The 14542-nt window shown below is 33.1% G+C and overlaps 1 protein-coding gene across 1 annotated transcript in view; it reads right to left on the bottom strand.

Moving 5' to 3' along the window:
- The window catches only part of LOC113404947 (glycine receptor subunit alpha-2-like), a 220310-nt gene that overhangs the window by 11933 nt on the left and 193835 nt on the right, over window positions 1-14542 (bottom strand). The window contains exons 2-6 of the mRNA XM_064219115.1: window positions 14107-14360; window positions 10830-10977; window positions 10281-10363; window positions 9668-9894; window positions 77-211 (exon numbers count right to left, since the gene is read on the bottom strand). Of these exons, the coding sequence (XP_064075185.1) occupies window positions 77-211; window positions 9668-9894; window positions 10281-10363; window positions 10830-10977; window positions 14107-14186 (673 nt within the window). The 5' untranslated portion in view covers window positions 14187-14360. The remainder of the gene's footprint in view (window positions 1-76; window positions 212-9667; window positions 9895-10280; window positions 10364-10829; window positions 10978-14106; window positions 14361-14542) is intronic.

Genomic DNA, 14542 nt, shown 5'->3' with positions numbered 1-14542 from the left:
GTTCACGTATTCTTTTCAATTTCTTGTGTTTAACTATTTAAGTTGCTAATATAAGTATTTGTCGTTTTCAACTTACCAGTTGAATAAACTTGAGTACAATCAGCAGTTCTGTTCTGGACAAGTTCCAGTTGGGGCAGTTCTATGTTTTCATCGACCACCAGCGGTACTTCTGGATCCCATTGGAAAATGAGGTCATCTGTTGTATGAGACACTGGAAAAAGAATACAATTAATGTCTTCTAGGTTTAAACAAGGTATTATATTATAATTAATACAAGATGTTAGAAAAAATAATAAGAAGAATCTTCTGGAATAGTTTGATTTAAACCAATTGAAAATTCTAATTCAGCAAGATCTGAGCACACGTTACGTACGTGTGTCTAACATTTGAATTAAGAGCTTGGTAAATCTTCAAAAAGGTTTTATACATGCATCCGATACTTTGACTTTTTTCTACTTTTATTTAAACGGAAGCGTTTAAATAAAAGTAGAAAAAAAACCTAAATTATGAGTAAAACAGCATATTAATTATATTTACTGATTTTTCAGAAATCATCGTGAGCTATTCGTATATAAATAGGTAACGAACAGGTCAATTTCCTTAGTTTCTTGTTTTGCCAACCAAATTTAATTGGCAGCTACGGGGCGAGCTTTAGTGTTGTTACTTATATAAACATAATGGAAATAAGAACAAAAAAATAACGCTCTAATCATGCAAATTCATATAATATGGAACATATTCTTTACACTCAGTTTTCGAAATATTGAATTTTGAAGAAACATAAAAGTAAGTAAAAAGTTTGCGATGTAGGCACCGAAAAATCCATTAGGTTTCGTTAATGTACATCACAAGTGTACCACGTCCCAAAATCCGGTATCACTTAACGATCTCCAAACAAATAACAAGTAGAACTCAAAAATAACCTTCAAGTGGGCTTTACCTATTTATGGACCTTCTCCACACCGACTCGATCACAGCTCTCCAAAGATCTTCAGATAAAAAGAGCTGACATCACAAGCGGAGACGAGAACACTTGCCCTACATTTAAGGTGCTACTCGACGAATCAATTTTTTCGTATCACTCAACAAACTTTACCCCCTGAGTGCTTACAAATGTTTGGCGATCGAGCGCTCATTGTTGCAATATTTTGAAAGAAATTATTTTATATTTTTTTACAGTTTTTGCTCTTATTTTAATTGTGCGATTAATCACAGTTAAGACTTATTAACGAATGGTGAATTAAATCTCTGTACCGATTGCAGTTGAAACACCATTGCATTTTTGTCTGCACTGTTGTTTATGAGGTAGGTATCCTACTGCCCAGATAATCCGAATTGCGGTTCAACGAGGAAATGTTATGGTAGTTAGCATCATATTCCAAAACTTCACGACGTTACTAAGAGAAGACCTGTTAAATCCTTTATAGGTCAACGGTATACCCGCAGCTATGATCCCTGATCCTTTTGACTAACGTCGTCCTCAATCCCAAAGCAAGCTTTCCGCTTGATTGAAATTGATACGAATTCCTTTTATATTCCATTAAAAAAAAGCTTGATTCCTAGTTAAAACATACCATACATTGAAACGCGCTTGTATAATGTTGATACTTTTACAAATCTGACATTAAATCATGAAAAATAGTCTGCAATACCAACAAAAGAGCTACATTTGGTAACATTATTTTTATGCAGTCTTTAACTCTTACACTAATAAGCTAAAACATACTACGCAGAGTGCTTTTAGTTCTAATTGAGCTCTTTTTTAAGTATCTACTAAGCTAATTGGTACTTCATTAACAATTGACAACATTACAGACCGGGAACTACTCTCCGGTTTTGTATAGAGTTAGTTTTCGTGGTTTACATTGTAGTCTATTAACCACCGGGTCGGGGAAACGGAAGTTTTCTCTTACTTTGGTTATACCCTATTTATTGGATTATTTATTTCACGTTTTGTTTTATTTTTCTTCACATTTTATACTGTTTGGATTTAGGTATTTATTTTATGTAATATATGAATTAAAATTTCATAAGTTTATTTTTCCAATGGTCCACTTCTGGTCAAATTCCTAATTTCCCTTTTGAGGAGAAGGTTTGGAGCTTACTCTACCAAACTGCTTTAATGCGGGTTATTGGATACCCGTGGCAGATATTCATCCGACACGTGCAAGTGTCCTCACCATGTTTTCCTTCATCGCCAAACACAGTAAACGAATTATAAACACATATTAAGCTCATGAATTCAGTGGTGCTTGCTGGTCTCTTAACTGGGCCATCACTAAAAAATAACAATTCATACGTTGATTCCTACCGGATTAAATGAGCATAAAAAATCAAATATAACGGCAGACCTGACCGGAGACAGTTCAGGAGTTACGGTTCTAATCCCTATACAAGGCTCAAGACATTTTCTGATATTTTCAATATCATATAAAGCAGAACTTCGAGACCAGTTTATTAATAAAGAATATACGAAATGTATATATACACTTTGAAGTTAATCAATATTGCGCCATTAGGATGAAAATTTAGTTTTTAACGTTGTAAAAAGTTGCATAATTAATTTATTTTTTGCTAACGTAAAGAGAAAGTCTCGTGGACACATAATCCCGATCAAGTGAAGTTTTCAATATTGAAACTCGATCAACCACATGGTAAGCTACCGATATATCTGCTTATATATAACCAAATGAATCGATAAAAGTCGCTCGAACAACTACCAAAATTTAAACAATATTGCAAATTAGTATTTTTCTATTAAAACCTATAAAGGAAAACGCTTCTCTGCATGTAACAGAATCATATTAAATTATTTTGATTTAACATAAGGAAGAGATCATTAGATTCATTATCATCATCATTGGTTTGATTTATTTAATTTTCCAAAGTTCAAAGCTTATTCTTAACGTGTTAAGTCTCCTCGTTTGCTTTTCTTATTGGGTGAATTCCAGATCTGCAATTATCTGATTTAAGTACTACCGAATTACAATTATCCTTTAAAATAAAATTATAAGCAACAGAAATTTATTACAATTCAGAAAAAATATAGTACCCCCAGGAAGCCCTAGGGGTTGATTTTCTAAATTTAAATGGTACCTTCCTCCGTAATCCTTTAAGTATAAATTATCAAATCCATAGGATCATCAAAATATGATTAAAGTTGCCAAATCTCAATACATTATGTGTAAAATATGTATCTTCGTTGTATTTAAGAAATCCACCTGTTTGACACCAAAATCATTCTTCAAATTTAAGTTATTTTCATATTATGCATATCATACTGAATATGATTTCACATAACGCGGCACCCTAAGTGGAAGCTACAGACACCTCATGTGCCACAATATGATAAATAAATAAAGAGCTATACGGAAACAGATTAACTAACATACATTAAAACCATAACCTCCTTTTGCTTCAACGTAGTCAGATAAAAATAGAACATAGTGATTAGTGATTTAATCTGCGTGACAGCTCAGGGGTCTTAAAGTTCCTCTCGATAGCTCGTTAAGTATTCAATGGCTCTTGAATAACGCCACCGACACACGTTTAAACTTAAACGCCTTTGTTCTCTTTAAGTATATCGGAAATGAATATTAATCAAAGTGAAAAGTGAAGCAATTATACGAGAACCATTTCCTGTGTGTAAACTTAAAAAAAACGATTAGATTGTATTATAGTAGTAGTGAAATCCTTATTCTGGTTGACCTGGAAAATACGGTACGTGAGATGTCTTTCAAGGCTACTCATGAATTTTGTTGTATTTAATGAATGAACATGTTCATTGTCACGTGTCAAGATTTATTATTAAGGAAATGTTTTGAGGTTGTTTTAAAATGTTCATATTTCATTATATTTAAGTTTATGTACTTCTAAACGAAAAAGGAACCATTATCACTTCGTTTTCCGTTTGTCCGTCTGACGGTCTGTGTGTCTGTCAAGACCCGTTTTCTCAGGAATAAGGCATAATACGTATTGAAATCAATACCAAATACTGAGAGGTCTGCGGTTCCTTGGAATTGTGAAAAAATCAAACCTCTAAGTTTAACAAACAAAAGGTATGGCCGCTTTTCCCATACATTCGCAAAGGGAATCAAAAACTAAAGGATAATTCCCGTTAACCTAGTACTTATCAAGAAATTTGGCAATAAGCAATATCTTGTAGCACTAGTAGATATAGGAAAATAAACTGTTGAAAATAAAGGTGAATTCGTTGTTACACGAATGCGTGTTTGACTATCTGTCTGGTGGTATGGAAACCTCAGTGCGCAATTCCGAATCAAACTTGCCCGGTTTTTTCACAATTATACACAATATTGGAAATACAACGATTTTATGATAAATCGTTAAATTTGTATGCAATCGTCTCTCACATCTCGAGGGAAATGAGACCAATATTCCATTTAACGAATCTAGCTTATATTTTTGCAAACATAGGTTTTTTATTACTCCAAATCACAAGAGAGATTAACATAAAATTTTCAGTTCGTTGGCTATAAATTGAAATAGTTCGATATTAAAATGTATATAGATAAAAAAATGTAAAGTTTTTGCAAATATACGTTTTTGCTAATTATTTCATGCAGGCCCAAAACAATATCAATAAATGCAACTTAAATTAATATCTCATGAAATCAAATTATACTTTATTAAAAACAATAATTCAGCCCCCGTTATCATTTACGCAATAGTTTTATATTTCATATAATTTTATTATTCAAAAACTTTCTTCTAGCGACCATCACGGTAGTTTAATTTTTTATTTGCTTATTTATTTATGTATTTCGAAATAAATTTACGATGCACTTTTACAGTTTTAAATTGGTTCCCTCCCTTCAAGATATTGCTATGTGCTTTCTGGCAGGAGTTTCTTGACTTATTTTTTTTATTACGTAATTAAGTGAATCGGCAAATATGTCACTTTATGGTAATTGGTCAAAAATGCGCCGTAAGAAGTTCTACCTGACCTTGCGAATTAAGATGTTATGTCTCTTGTATATTTATACTGACTCCCTCATCCCTTAAATCAATACACAACAATACTAAATATTACGAGTAAGTATAGTTGCTTGGCGGTAGAATATATCTACAGGCGGACTAGCAGGAACACTAAAAAAAGAATAAAATGTAAATACTTTTGAAAATAGTTGGAGAGACCTACTCTAACCCTGGCTGACTATAGATGTTTGCCATGGTACAGGAGTATAACATTCCCAACTATCAAACTGCAAGCTGTAACTGTAAACAGGAAAACTCAATAACTTCATTAGTTTGTTTTGTCAAGGTCAATGTCAAAAATCTTTATCCAATACAGAAGCGTTACATTTGCTTATTGATAGTCAAAAATCTATCATAGGTTATGAAACAAACATCTCGGACCTGAGAAGAACCAGCGAAAGAGACTCAGCGGGTTTGTTTTTAATCTCATATTTTATAATTATTATATTCATACAATAATAAAAAATATTTCGTTTTTTGAAACAGACTGAAGAAGATGATCGCATTCCTAAAGTTTGCAATCCACTATAATAATTTCGGGACCTATGTGGCTGCATCCTTATCATATATGGATCGTTAACATGTGTGCTACCATAATCCAATTATACATTTATGAAAAATATAAACAAGAAATTATAACAGCTGTTAATAAAATTCTAAGAAAATAATATATTAATAAACAACTTGCTTTAATTTTTAAAACAAGTTGTAAACAACAATGTCTAAATACGGTTTCAAAGTCTGTATGTTAATACTTATAAACCACTAAAGCGCTTTTAAAGGTAATAGAAAGCTGAATAAATTAGACTAAATTTAAATGAAATTAAATACACAAAGTAAAAACTAATGCATAACTCCGAAATATTGTGACGAAATAATCTTAAATCCACATAATTTACTGAGTGTATAATAAATAAAGCTGAAACCAAAACAAAATGAATAACTAAAGAGAATATTTAATTTTATTTGGTTTGTTAACTTGAAGAGTCTGTCTTTGTGCATTGCAGCTAGGTTAATAAGGTTGCTGCACTCAAAAACTTCATTAAGCCCGAAGTGGGTACAGATTGCAATTTTTCAACTATATTTTATGATCATATTTAGTACTGGCAACAATTCATACCGATAATAATTATTTTATTTGATGCTATAATATTTTTACTAAAGAGGTTATTCATTGATACACGATCGGTTACTGTAAAAATAAAGTTATTGTCTGCAAGTACAATATATATATTAATGAATTAACATTATGTAAGTCACGATCGAATGTGTTTTCTGTATTTTTTTATGTAATATGTAGAAAGACGGGCAATTTGGCCACCTGATGGTACCTAAGTGGTCACCACCGACTTCAGACATGACAGACAGCGCTGTACGAAATATTAAACATTCCGTACGATGTTATGCGTTAATGTCATCCCTGGTCACACGTCACTGTATTTTGATGTGCCTAATTTGTATTTACAAATTTAAAGAGCGACCAATTGTACGAATTCGGTCATGTTCAAATACGAATTTCCACCAGCGTCCTTTCTGGTCATTTTAATTCGGTTGCTTTGAAATAAATTCCTAGTTTTTATACATTTTCGGAAAGCTAAGTAAACGATTATGTTTTTAAAATAATCTGCAGAACAAGTTTCATAATGTTTTTTTTTGTTTTTCAGGCATACTTGAGGGAAAAAAAATTAGAAATAATATCGTTTTCCGTCTCGCATTTTTAAATTTGGACCGATAATTATTGTTTAAATATTGAAAAATATGCAGTGTTTAATCGTTTTTATAAATCAGAAGAAAAAAATAGATTTTATTTGATACTTTTTTTTAAATACATTTTTGAAGTTGCACTTTTGACTTATTTTGAAAAAATCTAAAAAACGCGATAACTCAAAAATGGTTCACTTTTGCATTATGCATATGGGGGTTAAAATTATTGCAAATAGTCACCCCTATCACCTCCTAACGGGTATACGTCGAATTACCAATAACCCTGTATATATATATTTATACACACAAATGTAAATTGAATAAAAAGCTTGTAAAACTACATTTTTTTTAAAGCCTCATTCAGCTTTGCCGCCCAGGGCCTCTGACGGGCATAGTCCGCCACTTCATTCAATATATGTAGGACATCTATTTATCAGATTAGTATGATATCATACCAATTAAGTTTCTCTAACTAAAAATTTAAAAACACAGAAGTACCTGAAAATTAATTAGTGACCCAGATTGAACCAGTAATATTCGGTTTAGATTCGCGTGTTTTAGCCATCGTATAAATATTGTGAAATATTTCTTGTAAATATGTAACTTTTTTCACCTTTTTTAACTTACAAATTGTAATCAAATATTGGTAGTAGGTCTTTGTGTAAGCTTGTCTAGGGACTACTCAATCATAACATAATCTACAGGCAAACCGCAATACTTAGTATTGTTGTATTCCAGTTTTAAGGGTGAGTGAGCCAGTGTAACTACAGGCATATTAAACTTCTTTAGTCCTAAGGTTGGCATCGCGTTGGATATGTAAGGAATTGTTAAAATTATTAACAGTTCCAATGACTATGGGCGATTAGCGTCCTATTTATTGTATAAAATAATAAACAATTCAACAGACACCGTACGCGTTTATATTAGTAGTGACGTAGTTTCACATTTAATAGTATATCTACATCTCTACTTAACTCGAGTGAGTCGAGTGCAGTCGATTTAATCGTTGCCGTCATTCAGGCTACTTTTGTGAAACTTTTGATGCGCTCAGCGTTTCCTGTGGTTTCGCGACCCAGCTCGGAGTTATCTGTGTCAAGGTACTTCATTATTAGAACGAGGTTTGGATGTCATATAGGGGTGAATTTGTTTGTTTTTTTTTTTCGGTTGAAGTTTTGTGTGTAGATTATAAATTAAGGGGTTGCATTTTTTATTGTTATTTTTTTATCTATGCACGACTAAAAACAGCTAAAACTATTTACATTTATTTTTTTGTTTATGTCTAATCAACAACAAGGGCTCGAGATGGCCCAGTGGTTAGAACGCGTGCATCTTAACCGATGATTACGGGTTCGAGCCCAGGCAGGCACCACTGAATTTACATGTGCTTAATTTGTTTATAATACATCTCGTGCTCGGCGGTGAAGGAAAACATCGTGAGGAAACCTGCATGTGTCTAATTTCAACGAAATTCTGCCACATGTGTATTCCACCAACCCGCATTGGAGCAGCGTGGTGGAATATGCTCCATACCTTCTCCTCAACGGGAGAGGAGGCCAGCAGTGGGAAATTTACAGGCTGATTATGTAATCAACATCATTTATAATTATATTTACAGTTATAAATTACATATCAAACACGGGCATAGAGAGGTTACATAATAATTGCAAAAATAAAAAAATATATATTTCGAGTACATACGATACTCGATACTCTTATAAATAAAACATATTATATATATGTAAATACGCGGCGCGTTTCGTAGAGTATTTTAGTATACAGTGGACTCCCGGTAATCCGGTCCCTGGCTAACCCGGCACCCCCTCTAATCTGACATGTCTATTATTATTGAATATATTTTTGATAATCTTCGCTTATGTAGATAAAGCATGATTGAGCAGGTTACAACCTGTGCGCCACCAGTATTGTGCTCGACGCGTTTTGTGTTTTGATTCTGATAGCTTAGTTTGAATTTGACTAAGTACATGTAATATGATAGTTATCATTTCCTTATACTTTAGAGTATAACATAGAATCTCATCATCGGATATGTAATCTTTCGGATTACAATGTACGCTTTTGTAAAAAATCCGTACTATTCGGGGTCTCTTTGGCAGTAGGGTACTCTATAATCCGACGAATTCGATAGTCTGACACTGCCCTGCAAAACGTTTGTCGGATTACCGGGGGTCCACTGTATAGTATAATTAAATTAGCTGCGATTTGCAATTTTATCCGATTTAAATTTCGACCATTGACGTGACTAACGAAAATTTCAGTACTTGTATTGAATATTCTAATTGTATCAAATCTTTAAATAGTATCGTAGCAGAGTTATTGATTTAAACGTGAAACCTCTTTAGAATCGTTATGATTTTTAATTCGACGATACGAAAATGCACCGCGATAAAGAGACAAAAACCTATTTATATATTGATTACGCCTTTACTATGTATGAATGACACACACACACACACTATTTTCACTGTTTAATACTCGGCGTGAGTAGTGATGCCTCTTTATTTTATGTTTTTTAAACATCCGTTACACTCTCTATTGTTCGTGGATGGTATTACGCCAGAAACCTTCACGCAAGTTCAAATACCAACAATACAGACGTACAACACATATAATACGAAAAAATAATTAATTATATATATAATTTCAAGCCGAGATGCCCTATTGGCGAGAACGCGTGCATGTTAACCGATGATTACGGGTTTCAAGCACTCAAGCCCTACGAATTTTCGAGTAAAATTATAATTATTAAGCATACTGTCCACCATTTTAGATTACCTATTATGTACTTAATATTGTCACTTCGCAAGCCCACAAAACATCACTCTAAAACTCTCTGATTCTTCTAGATTGTAATGTATCTAATTCTAAATAGTAACAATACACAACACCAACAATATAAATGTATTCACCTATATTGTTCGCAAGCAAAGAATTGTTAAAAACTTACAGCTCTCCATTTGAAGCTTGCACTCCTGCGTGTCATGAGGATATATGAGGAAGTTCATGGCACAGCTCAATTTCAAGGTCAACTTCACCATATACAAGATGGTTTTGTCCTTGTATAACCACACGTAGTGGTTAGGTATTGTCATCGTTTGGAAGGTGACGGATTTCGCGTTCTTGAAGAATGAGTCTGGTCGCCACATTTGTTTCAACCAGTCCACTTCCAGGAGTCTGAAAAATGCTTATAATTTTATCAATCTTTACTTGAGAAGAAAGCCGAGGTGGCCCAGCCTGGCTCTTAACCGAGCGTTCAGAACTGGTCCAAAACTACTAATTTTGATACCAATGAAAACAAGTGGTACTTATAATTTTGTCTTTATAATTCATCTCATGCTTAGTGAAGGAAAACATCGTGAGGAAACCTACCTGATGTTTGTTTGGTGTTTACTACATGTGTGTCAACCAACTCACATTGGAACAACGTGTCAAAATAAGCTCAACATGTCCACAAAAAAGGCGATAAAACCGATAGGCAGTGGGAGATTTACGAGTTTTTATTTCTACTTGAAAAGGATTAAAATTTATTACATTTTAATGTTAGCTTTAAGAATATATACCTGTATTCAGTAGTCATGTTCTCTGGTAATCTAAGTCGAAAGTCTTTCCAGGTTTGAGCAAAGAATATATCTGCAGCGTAGGTCTGAAAGTAAAAACGAGCTTGAGACCAGTCCATAAGTTTTAGTTAAATTGAAACAAAAGTGCATCAACGAGATCAGACGACACAGATAATCCTTATTCTGCCCATGTATAGCCCTGATTTAAACAAGATTGCAGTATAATCCAAAGTTACACATAATAATGTTTATTTACATATGTATTTTGAATTAAGTTACAAATACGCAAATACTTAATACCTAGACACTTTCTGTGTTACTTTTATGAATCTGTCATGACTTTGTGGGGTTTACCCTAAAGTAAATACCCAATACAAAAATTTTTAACATTTTACCTCTTCAAGATTTTTCTGCGCGTCTGTGGATCCTAGATCTCACCTAGCTTTAAGTATAAGCCTGGCTATTCAGAGAGCCAATATAATCGGTCGATTGGATGAGACTTTTTAATTTAAGGACTTAGTTATTAGGTAGTACAATTTGAATACTATTTACCATAGAATTTTCGTCAATAGAATCGAGTCCCATGACAGTAACGTGGAAATTAACGATGGTGGGTTGATCATCCTTCTTGGGAGGGCGCATTTTGTCGTACAAGCGAGGGTCATCAGGTAGAAGATCTTGGAAGGCGAGCAGTGTTGACCTGATAAAAATTTTCAATTTACCTTTCTAAGTTGCAACTCTTGTAAACTGTATGAATTGTGTTAACACTTTAATGGACCAGGAGTGGGTAAATACCTCATTATAAGATAAACGAGTTATTTAGGTTAATAAAACTAAGCGTTGTTCTAGGTATGAAGGCCATAGAAATTCGTTTCTTTAAAGTTTTTCATTATTATTAAACATGACTTGAATTGCAAGCTACAACTTACGTATCCAAGACTTTTAATGCTGCCAGCGTTTATGATTATGTATCTTATATATATGCATATAAACTTATATTTACTTACTAATATTATTAATACTAAAGAAACATTTCATGTTTTATACTTATGAGAAGTATGTATTTGAATATTTATATCGATTATTGGTATCGAAATAATCAAATTCCTTACGCTTGTACAAACTCGAAACAAGAATTGGTAAAGAAACTGATAAAGATTGTGATGGTTGGTTGATAAGTTTTTGAACGGTATCTTCTGAAAAATTCTGTTTAGCCAGATTCATCGGCCCTAAAAACCAAATAACTTGGAAATTTTCCAAGTCGTTACTATGAGGCCAAATTCTATGTGTAATCGTTCGAAATGCTTATGACATAATGACTTTTAGAAAATACACAACGCGGCAACCAGGATTTTTATTTTTATTTTATGTTAGAGGTGGCGAACGAGCAGGAGGTTCACCTAATGGAAAGTGACTACCACCGCCCATCGACATCTGCAACACCGGGGGGCTTGCAGGTGCGCCGCCGGCCTTTCAGGTATGCTCTTTTCTTGAAGGTTCCCAAGTCGTATCGGTTCGGAAAAAATTTAATAAGTTTTAGTTATTTGAAACAGCCTGGAGGCGATCATATCATTCCCAAGGTGTGCAGTCAACTAAAAAGTCATTAGTGTTGTAATATCCTTTAGCACACAAACGCTCTTTAACGATTCTTTTGAATTTTATAATTGAATAATTTTGAACGTTTTCTGGGATCCTGTTGTAAAAACGTATACATTGCCCCAAAAAAGAGTTACTAACCCTGTGTAATCGTGTACTTGGAGTAACAAGTTTATTCTTGTTCCTAGTGTTAATAGAATGTACGTCACAATTTCTGGGAAAATCATTTATGTTTTTGTGTACATACATAACATTATCAAAAACAAATTGAAAAGCGACAGTCATTATTTTAATTTCTTTAAATTTACCTCTTAACGAATCTTTTGGGCCCAGGTTATAAATTGCACGAATAGCCCTCTTCTGCAGTACAAAAATGGTATTAATGTCAGCTGCATTACCCCAGAGTAGGTCGAATGGAAGGAGCTGGTACTGGGGAGCACCCGCCCAGAGGTGAGAGCAGTACTCCATGTGTGGCCGAATTTGTGCCTTGTAGAGTCTTAGACGATGGACCGACGTGAAATACTGTCTTGCCTTGCTGAGCACACCGAGCTTTTTTGATGCCAATTTGGCTTTGCCTTCCAATTGACCGCGGAACTGAACTAGGCTTGAAATATCGACGCCAAGTATTCCGATACTAGCTGTGGCGGCTAATGATTGTTCTCAAATCGTGGAGATACGACAAATGGTGTTTTTTAGCAGTTAGCGCGCAAACTTGCGTCTTTTTGGGGTTGAAATGGACTAGGTTTAGCCGGCCCCAGTTCGAGACTTTGTTTAACGAAGACTCGATTTCAGACACAAGTTTGTTCTGGTTTTCTTCGACGTTTTCCGAGAAATTAGCACGGCCGGTGTATGAGGTATAGGATTCAGTGGTTAGAGGACCTTAATCTAAATTGAAGATATATGTGTTAGATGTAATTGTAATACATATTTATGTATATTTTCTTTCATATTTATGTACATTATTCCAATATCTCCTCGAGAGGAGAATTTAGAATATTTATTGGATATTACTAGACAATTAATCTTTGAAATGAAAACAGATTAGAGACTTTTTTAGCCTTGCTTGATGATTTGCTGCTCAGACTGCACAACAAGACAAAGACAAGACTTGTGTATACTCAGATGGTTCAAGTTTATGATATGACGGTGAATTGCTTATAATGATAATTGAGCTTCCATCACGAATTCCTTTTTTAAATCAATAGCGGCTTTTATTTTAATTTCTAATGGCCAATGTTTTCTGTGTTGACATTCATTTTATGCAAAAACACTTCCTTCGATGAATCAGAGTACCACCACGAATATCGAACTCATTCGAATTATAAAGGAATTCGATGACGATATAATTCTACCAATCAAAACAGACAGACAGGCAAAATAAATATTATAGTTGTTTCAGTTACTTGCAAATATCAATATTCACTCAAAAAGTTAAAATTACTGTCTTCAATTTTATTTATGTGTAACTCTCTAATACTAACACTCACTGCCCAGCAGTGAAACAAAGTTCGAGAAGATGAGCAGGAATCCCACAGTTCAAGTACCTACAAGGAGGTCATTAAAATAATATAGTCTAAGTATGAAAGACCTTCTTAATAAAAATTTCGCCTTATTCGTCGTCAAGTTTCAAATGGGAGATTCGTGTCAAGTAGGCGCGTTTGAATGAAAAGGATAGCTCCTTTTAACCAACTTGATTGAGGTCGTGGAGCGAGTCATGTGTTTTGTTTTTCATAGCAATATTTTATGGGAACATTATCATCTAAATGAAAATCCAAAATTAGTATGTTTATGTTGATTATTATATTGTTACATATAATTTTTGTACAATACCAGTATTTTAGCAATTGCATAGTATGTTAAATCGACTAAATTAAGGGTTATCATATTAGTAATTTAGTTAATTAATTATTCTTTAAAATTTTTGGACATCTTATAACTGAGTATCATCTACTCGTAACTCCTTCAAACATTAATAGTACTTATTGGTGGTATAATTTACATACAAAAAATGAAAAAAAAGATATATTTGAAATGCATGTGTATGTAATTATATCAAAACAGATTTTTTTTTATCATATTAACATCTTTCAATTACCTTAAAAAGTTTTCAACGATTAATATTGTTCAATCGTTTTAAAAAGAGCTTTCTTTTTAATTGTAGCTCCTACGATTTTTTTAAATTTTATAATGTACTTGATATATTTGTTCAGCAATAAAATTAAAATATACTTACTGTGCATAACAAAGATCTCCAGCACCAAGCCACAGACGAATCAACAACATCGTTAACCATAATAATTTTTCAGCAGCCATTTTGTTTTAAAATTATTTTAATTATTTAAAATAAAATTTTATCTACATATTAATACTATTGATAACTATAAATATATATTTTAATTACATTAATATTGTTCACTTTACGTTTAATTGGTTAAAACTATGTATTTACTATCTATAATTTGTCGAACATTATAATTTTTGAAACATCTTCCACTTCTAATAATTTCAAAAATTAAAAAGTTAACGGAGACAACTTTGACAGCAGCGGTCGAAAGCGCGCGAAACAATGATGGACGTTATGAAAAAAAATCTCCATTTTTTACTAATATTTTGCACATGCGTACTACATGAATTACAATTTTAAAGCTTGAATCAAAGAATTAGGTATT

The sequence above is a fragment of the Vanessa tameamea genome, chromosome 26 (genome assembly GCF_037043105.1).
Source record: "Vanessa tameamea isolate UH-Manoa-2023 chromosome 26, ilVanTame1 primary haplotype, whole genome shotgun sequence".
Lineage (NCBI taxonomy): Eukaryota > Metazoa > Arthropoda > Insecta > Lepidoptera > Nymphalidae > Vanessa > Vanessa tameamea.
Note: the sequence above shows the minus strand (reverse complement) of the source record. Positions and strands in the feature narration are given on the sequence as shown.